We start from the raw sequence: 10,953 nt of genomic DNA on the forward strand, positions 1-10,953 counted from the left end.
TAATACTTTTTTTAAAAGAAATTCTTTCGCAGAGTATTTATTTACAGCATTTATATATATTCGTATATATTATCAATTAATTTCTTACCAATTGGAGCATATTCCAACCTTTTCTAAGGTCATTAAAACTACCCAGATTAAAAAATCTCTATAATACTGCTCACCACGTATTTTGTGAAGGCAATTTGAAGTTCATTTGAATTGCCAACCACGTACAATATTCCTTCCCTAATGTGCATCAAAGTTTCTCACACGTATCTCTTCTTTTCTTTTTTTAATCCCGAACTAGAAAAACAAATGTGAAGCATCCTTTCTATAAAATGCCTTCCTAGCGACCAGCCTCCCTCATCAATAGTCAGTAATTTCGTACAACTTTCTTCGTGCTTTGCATTGCAATGGCTCTAACCCGTTTTTTCTTCGCAGCCTCTATCCTTCTTTTGTCATCCTTGGTCATTACTTCTGCTAATGATTATAGCTATGACTCGAGGACAGACACTGTTAAACCTGGCTATCACCCAAAATCAGACGCAAATATTTATGATAACACCCCGAAACCAGACCTCCCCAAGCCTACATTAACCATACCAAAATCAGACAACGAAAAACCAAATTATGGGTATGATTCAATCCCAGAAGCTCCACTCCCCATTGGGATTGAAGGTCTTGTTCTTTGCAAATCAGGCTCTAATTATATTCCCATTAAAGGTAATCTCTCTGCACCCAATATATTTTTATGCTCTGTTACATTACAGCTTTTATATTTAAAGCTACTTGATTTTGACTGTGTGCATGGAGAGTTCTCATTTATTTAAAATAATATTGTATCTGAATTTCCTGAACTGGACATTAGCATCACTCTGGTGATAATAAATCATCTTATTTTTCTTACAAAAAGTGAGGCAAAGGTTATTCACCTTAAATTATCTTTTATCATGTGCAGGAGCTCTGGTAAGGATAGCATGTATGGCTGTGGACCAGAACGGATACGAGACAACACCTTTCTCATGCTTGACTGGGGCAACTGACGCAAACGGTTACTATTACAAAACATTGCCTGCTTTTGGACTTGGTGATTTGAAAGTCACAGAATGCAAGGCCTACCTCGAAAGCTCTCCATTGGAGACCTGCAAAATCCCAACAGATGTCAACAATGGCATGAGCGGTGCCCTTCTTTCTTCTTACCACATCCTCAGCAAAAACATTAAATTGTATTCTATGAGAACTTTCTTCTACACCTCCGAAACAACACCAACTCCTGCCGGCGGTTATTAAATTTCTTCTTGGCTTACCTTATCTTTTATTTTTCAAACTTTTGGGATGGGAATTTGATTGCATTCTTATTGTTTATTTAGTTTAATTTATTTTGATTGTCTTGATTTATTGCTCAATATATTTGGATTTTAAGATTATAATAAACTTGGTTCTTTATACATCAAGAAGTTAAAGAACTTGTTCTTTTCTATTTCTTTGTAGATAAGCAGCTTTGCAATAATTTTGATTTGAGTTCAGTTGCGCCAGTAAATGGACTTTTGTGAAAAAAGGTTTGCGGAAAGCCTAAACTTATACTGAACGCCTCGTTATTATAGCTTTGTAAGTGGACCTTTTCTTCTCTAAGAATAAAAAGGTTAATGAATTTTATTAAAGAAGTTAAAAGTGCATGTTCATTTCAATCTTTTGTGCCGCGTTACAAAACGATTACGATTGAATCATTAAGTGTCCTTTCTCTCTCTATTTCTTGTCTTTTTATCCTGTGCATAAGATATATATATATATATAGAGAGAGAGAGAGAGAGAGAGAGAGAAGGATTTCAAGAAAAAAAAAATGTATTGAAGCCTCATCCTATTAAAAAAAAAACTCACCTTCTCATGATGTATAAACTCATATTTTAATTTTATTATTTTAAAATAAAATTCATTAATTTTTTTAAGGTAATATGATCTTTTATTTATGATTTATTGGTTATTCTCAAATTGATCATGGAGAAATTGGTCTTCACACTTTTTTTTCATAGTAAAATAACTTATTTATCCTTAAAAGCAAAAAGTATAAAATTACCTTCAGGTGTTTTTTAGTCTTTTATTATTCTAAACACAACAAAATAATTTAATTACTCTTAAAATCATAAAATTATTAAACTAGCTTCAATGGGCTTTTTCATCTTTTCCTTAAGTTTTTTTTTTGTTATAATCATATTGATTGGGAGCAATTTAATATTTTAATAATATACAATAATATTTTAAAAAAGACAACCAGCACATGCAAGGCATGCACTAGCGGGACAAGGTACGAACCAACAGATGAAAGTCATTAACACCTTTCAGGCGGAGCATGAGAGCTTTTCCGGTGGCAAAAAACGTTCAACCATCATGTTATCTGAAGGGTCGAGTGATGACACATCCAATGAGGTGACACATATAGCGTTATGAACAACAGTTCATTAGCGATGAAATCTTTTTCTTCTCCCTCTTTTTTCTATGTTCTTCCATTGGGATTCACACTGGTCTAGCAAAAAAATAAAAGTTTTCCTCCCATTTATTTTTATTTTAATTGTGATCATCATTCTTTTCATTTCTATTTATTTGTTTTGAATCCTTGTTTTGATTTTTTTTTCAATTTCATTCCTTACCATTTGATTTTATTTGATTTTTATATCAAATATGGTCCTCATTCTTTCGATTGTTATTTTTTTATTTCCTTAGTTGAATTTATTTTTCAATTTCATCCCTCATCATTATTTTTAATTATTATTTGTTTTGTTTTGGATCCTTTTTTGAAATTGATTTTACTTTTTTAATTTTATCTTTCAATATTGGAATGGTTGAGAATTGAGCTTCGTAACTTTTTCAATACGGTGATACTAGTCTCATGACTCAGGTCACAAGTTTGAAATGTTAACCCAGATTGATATTGGTCTTTTTTTCTTTTTTTTTTTCACATTGATTTTCTTTTTTAATTATATTATTCAGTATTGAGTTTATTGAAGATTGAGATTTTTTTTATTTGCTTTCTTTGGGGATAACTCAACCTCATGAGCCGGGTCATGAATTTGCCCTGCTAACTTGGATTGGCTCGGAGCTTTTACATTATTTTATTTTTAAGTCAATTTTTATCCTCATTCTTTTAATTGATTTTTTTTGGATTTGGATATGTTTTTTAGATTTTCTTTCAATTTCATAATTCAATATTGGATTGGTTGAGAATTAAATTTTGTAATTTTTTTCGATGCGGTGATCCTTGTCTCATGACCCAGATCATGAGTATGAAATGTTAACATGAATTGCCATTTGTATTTTTTTTATCAATCTTTTTTTTTTAATTTCATCCTTTAACACTAGGTTTGTTGAATATTCAACTTCTTTATTATTAATGTTTTTGCTTTCTATGAGGATAATTCAGCCTTAAGACCAGCATCATGGGTTTGCCATACTAACTTAGTTTGAATTAGGGCTTTTACATCAATTTATTTTACTTTACTTTTATGTCAAATTTAGTCATCATCCCTTTTAATTGCTATTTTTTTTTTATGGTTTGGGTCCTTTTATTTTTATTTTTATCCTTCAATATTTAATTATTAAGAAATACATTTCATAATATTTCTCTAAATGGTGATTATTGTCTTATGACTCAAATCAAGATTATGAAATGTTAACCTGAATTGACATTGATATATTTACTATTTTTTTTAATCATATAATTAAATTAAATTATCTTATTAGACCCAGTAGGGTCTATGACTCGAGCCATATATTTTTTTATGCTTTAAAACACAATAGCAATGTTTGAATATATTTTATTAAGTTAAAAAAAAATCAACTTGGCCGACAACGAAACACCGACAATCTATCAAGTACCATCCGAAATGACTCAATATTATAATTTCCACTATTATCTTAGCTCTCATACATCCAAAATGTCCTATCTCAGAGGAGGCCAAAATAATCCAAGTCTTTCTCTTTTGGTATATAAAATGAGTGTTTAAATAAAATATTTGTATATTTCATATGAAACATTGATGATTCTTGGGAAAATAAATATCTTTTAATAATTTTTTTGGTTTAGTATTTATTTATTTATTTTTATTTTCCCATTAACTATCATTGGTTTTTCTATTTTTTATTTAAAGATAATATTTTTTTAATTTTTATTTTCCTATTCAATATTAATATCCTTTTGGTATTGTCTAGTTTTTATATATATATAAAAGGTTGAAATAGCCTTTTGATAAGTAAGACTTGGATAAATAAAAATTACATATTTTAAGTCTCTTCCTATTATTATGATGTTCTTGGTTTTTGATAGTTTTGACTTATAATATATCTTGTTATCCTTTTTTTCCTGTTATGTTAGTTGGTATCAAAGTCCAATGATTCTTAGTAGTTAGCTAGCTATTGTGTTTTGTTATTAGAAATCTTGGTGGTAAAATGCATGATAAAGTGACCCACATAAAGGTGTAGGGACCCATGATAGGGTTGCTTGTGCATAAAAAGATCATTGGTTTTCTAATTGAGGAGATTCTGCTCCAAGAATGTTAGGTTAGATGTTTTTTGTTTGTGTATACGCTTGTAGCTAATGTGTTGGTTACACATGACTCTAACTTTGTTCATATAAACTTATATTTATGATTAATAAAGGCTTTCTTTATCTTTAATATTTATTTATATTTGATTAATGAGTTTATAGTAAAAATAAAATTCATGGAACAAAAATATTTTGCAAATAAAATTATAAAGTGATTATAATTATGACATTCCTATTGCTTCAAAGCATTATTCCTAAATGTTTCTAGTCATTAATGTATTAAGATTGAACATTAATTAGGGATGTCAAGTTTGATACATATTATGTTTTTTTCTTTATGAAAGGAAATAATTGTTTTTTTAAGCTGAGGTATGAGGGATACTTATAACTAATATATAGATGCTTGTCAAATGATATATACACTAAACTAACCCATATGAGAATTCCATATGAAAAAATTATATTTGTATATGGAAAGACTCATGTGATGGTTGTAAAAGTGATGCAAAGCCGGAGGGTAAGAATCCTATAACCCACATGCAAGAAAGAACAAAGCCAAGAAAACTAGAATCGGATTTGGATGATAAAAGCTCGACACAATGATTACCTAAACTAAAGTAGCAAAACTATTGGAATGAAACCCCACCTAACAATTATAAAAAATCATGAACGAGAAGTATAAGGAAAATATCATGAAGAGACTTATTATTTGATAAGTTAAGTCAGTTCAATAAAGAACCAAAAAGTATAAGTTTTGCTCATACACATAAATATTATTTTGAAACCAAAGTGATGCAAACCTCATGATCACGCGGTCACGCAACCCACAATCAAGACTAAAATATGATCCTGAAATGTTGAAAGAGATCTGATAGAAGAATGACACAATGAAAACCTCTTCTAAAGAATACAAGAATCACTCTCACGCACAAGCTGAAAATTTAGAATGATATTATTCAATGACTATTGAATTTTAGGCTTACAAAGAGTTTAAATACTTTTATAAAATAACCCCAATGAATCTACCTATATGGATTAAATTGGATCACTTACAAAATTGACTCAAACCCTACACTGATAAGCCCCAAAAAATGATCTAAACAAGCTTGGATCTTAGCTGAAAACCAAGTACTAATTAAGCCTGAACATGAATAAAATAATAAAAGTAACAAATCTGACACATAAACTAAAGTTGTTGCACCTAATTAAATAAAATAATCTAAGATAGACAAATTTCTTGATTTAAATAATGTCATAAATGAAATTTTCATCATGGAAGCACCAAGGTCTTTATAGCCAGCTTTAGATATCCAAAATAAGTTAGGAATTTGTTTTTTGAAGTTGCCTTCATTCCTTGCTTGTCTAGGATAATTAATTAAAGCTTTAAAGAACTCTCTCAAAACATGGAAATCCTTGTTACTTTCCTTTAACCTTTATTGTAGGATTAGGAAAATCCCTAAAATAAGCTAATCAATCTATCATTAAATACCACCAACACTTCATTCCTTGTGTAGCTAGGATGAATAAGAAATCCTTGTAGGACAAGGATTTTGGAACACTAATGAATCCTTACCACACTTGGAGATTATGTAGTAGCCCATCAAATATCTTTGTAGAACTATACAATTCTCAAAACAAGCTATCACATCCTTGTAGAAAAATGATCATTGTCAAATATAAAGTCCACAAGTCAAAAGAAAGTAAATAACAAAATTTGTACAACCTGTTCTGACCTATATTGCAAGGCCTTCTTAAACTCCGATGACCTGAAATTTTACCTTAACATGGAAAAATACCTTTGGAGTTATACTCAATAAAGTAAAATTATACAGTAGAAAATTTACATCAAAATCTAAATCTGACCTTGCTTTGATCGTATCATTCCTTCTTTTCAAGATGATTCGTCCTTGAATTACCAATAGGTATAATGGACAATTCTTTATAATTTTCTGTAATTATAATATTTATTGTCTTTAAGAATTTTAACTTATAATAAATTTTATTATCTATTACTCTCGACTGTGCCAAACCTTCACACACACATATACACATAACTATAGTGATTAAAACCAAGCCTATGGACCAATATGATGAATATATGCAATAAGTTTTTTAGGTGTTTACAATATGAATATTCTCAATGTATTTTTTCTATACTGATATTAAGTTTTTGTTGTTGGGTCTTAAACAAGCTATCCATATCCTAACTATTTATAAAAAGTTATTCTCTTAGCTCACTCATAAAGATTGCAATCATAAATTTCCAATCATAAATGATAAATGTGAATATTAAATTCATTTATTAAATAGATTAAACCTCTAACATCTTTTATATACGATCCTATTTGAATGTTTGGCCAGATGTATATTCACTTACTAGATGTATGCTTAGTCTACTGTATGATATTATAATTGATTATGTTGTATGTGACATCTTTGATGAATCAAGGTTAAAAATAGAAAATAAGAGTTGACACCTAACTTTATGATAACTAGAAACCCATAGTGATGTTTCAAATATTATTGGGTAAGGGGATGATTATGTCAAAAAAAGATGAAAATCACCCTAAGACATCCTATTCAAGGTAAGTTATATTTTATGGTAAAATGCATCTATAATGCCTTTATACTAAGTATTTTGTTTTGTCTAAACTAACGTTGATACATTTACAGTAAAGGATAAACAAAACCTTAAATAATAATTTAGGATACGAGGCATCTTTATAAGGCGTAATCCTTATATTTTAAAGTACGATTGTTGAACCCAAGAAATGTTGAATTGGGTTTTTGATGCGATCCAACCATCAAAGGATCCATTGGAGGTTCCAGTTGGTCCAGTTACTAGGCTTAGGGCTAAAAAGTTCAAATAAGCTTTCAATGGACTTCTTCAGAAGACATGAGCTAAGGTGGATTTTAAGTGGATTTGTAATAATAAAGAGCAAGCCTTGATTAATCTGATTCATGTTCAAGAGGGGCTTCTTGGTGGAACCAAGACCATTACACAAGGATTGTTAGAAGAAGACTAGATTCGGACAGTTTGACCTTGTGTTACTCTTTTGGTCATAACTGGAGCTACATATTGAAGTTTTATGTGATTCTAATTGGGATGAAAACTAGACTTCCATGCCTTTCCAACGGTATATGGAATGCCTTCTAATTCATTAAGACGAAAGAGAAACATCCGTTTTAAGTTGAGCTTTTGCTGCTGACAGACAGAATGCGGAAACAACGAACTTGTCTTATTTAATTAGTTGGGCTATCAAATTTTATTTATTTTGAGAGGAGACATTTATTTGGGTCTTAGACTTGTTTATTTTAATTATTTTGGGCTAGTTTTAGCTTGGGTTGATTATTATTTAAATTGGACTTATGTGAGACCCATTAGGAAAACTAGGGTTTTGGCTTGGAGTTTAAATACTCTTTAGGAATAATTTTAGGGCAGACTTTTTATGATATTTTCAGCATTGTAGCCGACTTCTTGGTTGCTCAATCTTGGTTCTTGATTGAACTTTCAACTCTTCAAAGAAGTGACAATTCTTTGTTGTGAATTTATATTTCTTTTGCTCGTCTCCAGGTGTAGGCGTTGTGATCGAGTTGGTTTATAGCATAGTTTTTAAACCCGACCTGGTGATCGACCCGGTATAATGATCGGGTCATGGGTCAGATGGGTTGACCCGGGTTGACCCAAAAAAAATGATTTCTTCGCAGTTAAGGACTTGAAAAAGTTGGCCTTTCTCTTACGTGTCCTTGCAATTAAAACCAACAAAAACAAATACTAGCACACTTGGAACCACTGCTACTTTTTCTACTTCGCTTGCCAAACAAGAATTCTTTGATTCAAGATCCCCTTGTGCCCAACAACCCTCAGCTCCTCAATCTTATATAGGACCCCCACAGCATATCTCACATCAAAGATCATTACGATTCCTCTCCTAGAATGTTTTTGTAGATTCTGAAAATTTTATGGTAGATCATGATAGAAATTGGAAAGAGCGATTGAGAACAGCTGGCTTGACCCATAGAAAACCAGAAGGCTAGCATTTGATGCTGCTACTGACCAATAAAGGTATGCAAGTTGTAGACATAAACCATACCCCTCCAGCCATCCCTCATACAAACTTGGCTTTTGTTGCTCTTCGATTTCTGTTTCTTTCTTGTAAAAAGTAAAATTACAGTGTCTTAATTCTTGGTTTTGCAGCAATAAAAAAAAAACCCATAATTTCCTCACTTATTCCATATCATTTTTATTCTCAAACTAGAATTTTAATCTTTTATTTGACAGCAACAGAAGAGAAGGTGAGAGATAGAGTCATGACTCTCAGCGAGTTAGTAATACCTTTCCCAGATGAAGAACAAAAAATTAAAGAGATAACAACAACTTAATCTTACCTTCATTTGCAGATCTGAAGAGCCAAACAAGTAAAAAGCTTGTCTTGAACTTAAATTCCTCTTATCCTTTTCTACTGCGGATGAGATTACTTTTCTATATATATATATATTAAAACATAGCCGGGTTTACCCGGGTCGACCGGGTTCCGGGTTGACCCTCCGGGTCGACCGGGTTTTACCGGGTTAAATCCCTAACCGGTTTTTTCATCAACTCGGCCCGGTTCCAGCTCCGGGTCAGCTGGGTCCCGGGTCAACCCGCCGGGCCGGGCTGGGCTGGGTTTTAAAACTATGGTTTATATAGTCTTGTTGCCTTGGAGCAAGTCTTTCATTGTGATAAACTTATTCAAATCTCAACAAACTTGGATTAGATTGATCTTGAGATCGTGAATTCCATTAAATTCCGCTAGGGTTCACATAAGCTTTGGCCCATTTACTTTGGTTTTGTTTTTTCTTTTCAAAATAAGTCTGAAAGATACCATTTGCACTTAATGAGCCTTGATAGGATTACATCGATCCCACTCAAATCTATTCACAAGGTAATATATATATATATATATATATATATATATATATATATATATACCACTTGGATATATCTAAATAAGCATTTTCAAACATGAAAAGATAGAGAAAGAAGCATATTTAAGGACAAAGAGTAAAATAATATTTACTACCTATAGAATCATAGTTTACTATTTAATAAAGAAACAAATTAAAAGGTTATTGTCATAGAAAACAATAAGACACCTTCTAACTTACAAGTCTAGACTCATATAAAAAAATATTCTATATTCTAGAAAAGGAAAAAAACAATAACACGGAAAACAAGATATTTTTATTATACTATTTTCTTATTATGATTTTTCATAATTAAAAATTGTATCAAAACTTTTCACCTTTTTTTTACTCCATTATAAACTCGATTGGTCTACTTAATCACAATCAAATATCATCATTCAGCTCAACTATTATATTTTTTTCTTTATTATATTATTTGATTATTTATATAATTTGATCTCTTTTTTTTGCCTGATATTTTCTCAACCCAATCCTTTTATCATTTTTTTAAATTGTTTTCATGACAAAACATTGGAAAATCATTCGGTCAAAACTCAGTTATGATAAATTGAACAACATCGAAACATCATCTTAAAATGGAACAATAATATGAATTTTAGCTTTTTCTTCATATAACTTAATACTAACTAATGTTACATCGTGTGTCGAGTAGAATGCTATACCTTTAACATCCTTATGGACTGTTAAAGGTTTAAGTGCGTTTGGCACAAGCCGAAAAATGGTGAATTTTATTATATATTATATTAGATTTTAGATTAAAAAACATCTAGTAATACAAATTTGTGGTCCAAAAGTAAAATAATAATGTCAATTTATTGAGATATATATGTGTGTGTTAAAAACAAGAAACATGGTGACTTGTAAATAAGAACGAATCCATAATCTAATAGTTTAGATTTTAGGATTGAATGCGGTCCATTCTTATATATAATTTGTTAATACTTTACTTTAAGATAAAATAATAAAACTAATAAAATAGGTTGCCATACACAGTGGTGGAAGTAGAAAATCAAATTAAGAGAGGCTAAAATTTTAATTACTTTATTACTTAAGCTAAAATTATAAATATTATTAAGAAAGGAGCTGGAAAAAAAATTCCTTGCAGGGCCAGCTCCTCCCTGGCTCCGCCCCTGGCCATACAGTCTCAAATATTTTTAGTATGAACACATCGTTTGTAGCGGGAAAAAGAAAAACCCCCCATGATTGAATTGTGTGGGTCCGGGGCAGATAGCATGAAGAAAAAAAACAAAAAAACTATAAGACGTGCAGTCCAATATATAGCAGCACCGGGCCATGTCTATGGATATAATATGGAGAGACTATCAATCGTGCAGCCAAATTACTTCCATCATCAAATATATATATATATATATATATATATATATATATATATATATATATATATATATATATATATATATATATATATTCGGCATGTAATAATAAGATTGAAACCTTATAAAAGG

At 30.6% G+C, this 10,953-nt stretch overlaps 1 protein-coding gene across 1 annotated transcript; it reads left to right on the plus strand.

Moving 5' to 3' along the window:
- Nucleotides 1–353: 353 nt before the first annotated feature.
- On the plus strand, nucleotides 354–1,462 carry LOC7487800 (protein SEED AND ROOT HAIR PROTECTIVE PROTEIN). The gene is made up of 2 exons (XM_002302694.4): nucleotides 354–705; nucleotides 941–1,462. The coding sequence occupies exons 1-2, from the start codon at nucleotides 396–398 to the stop codon at nucleotides 1,270–1,272; spliced, it is 642 nt and encodes a 213-aa protein (XP_002302730.2). The 5' UTR covers nucleotides 354–395; the 3' UTR covers nucleotides 1,273–1,462.
- Nucleotides 1,463–10,953: the final 9,491 nt, after the last annotated feature.

The sequence above is a fragment of the Populus trichocarpa genome, chromosome 2 (genome assembly GCF_000002775.5).
Source record: "Populus trichocarpa isolate Nisqually-1 chromosome 2, P.trichocarpa_v4.1, whole genome shotgun sequence".
NCBI lineage: Eukaryota > Viridiplantae > Streptophyta > Magnoliopsida > Malpighiales > Salicaceae > Populus > Populus trichocarpa.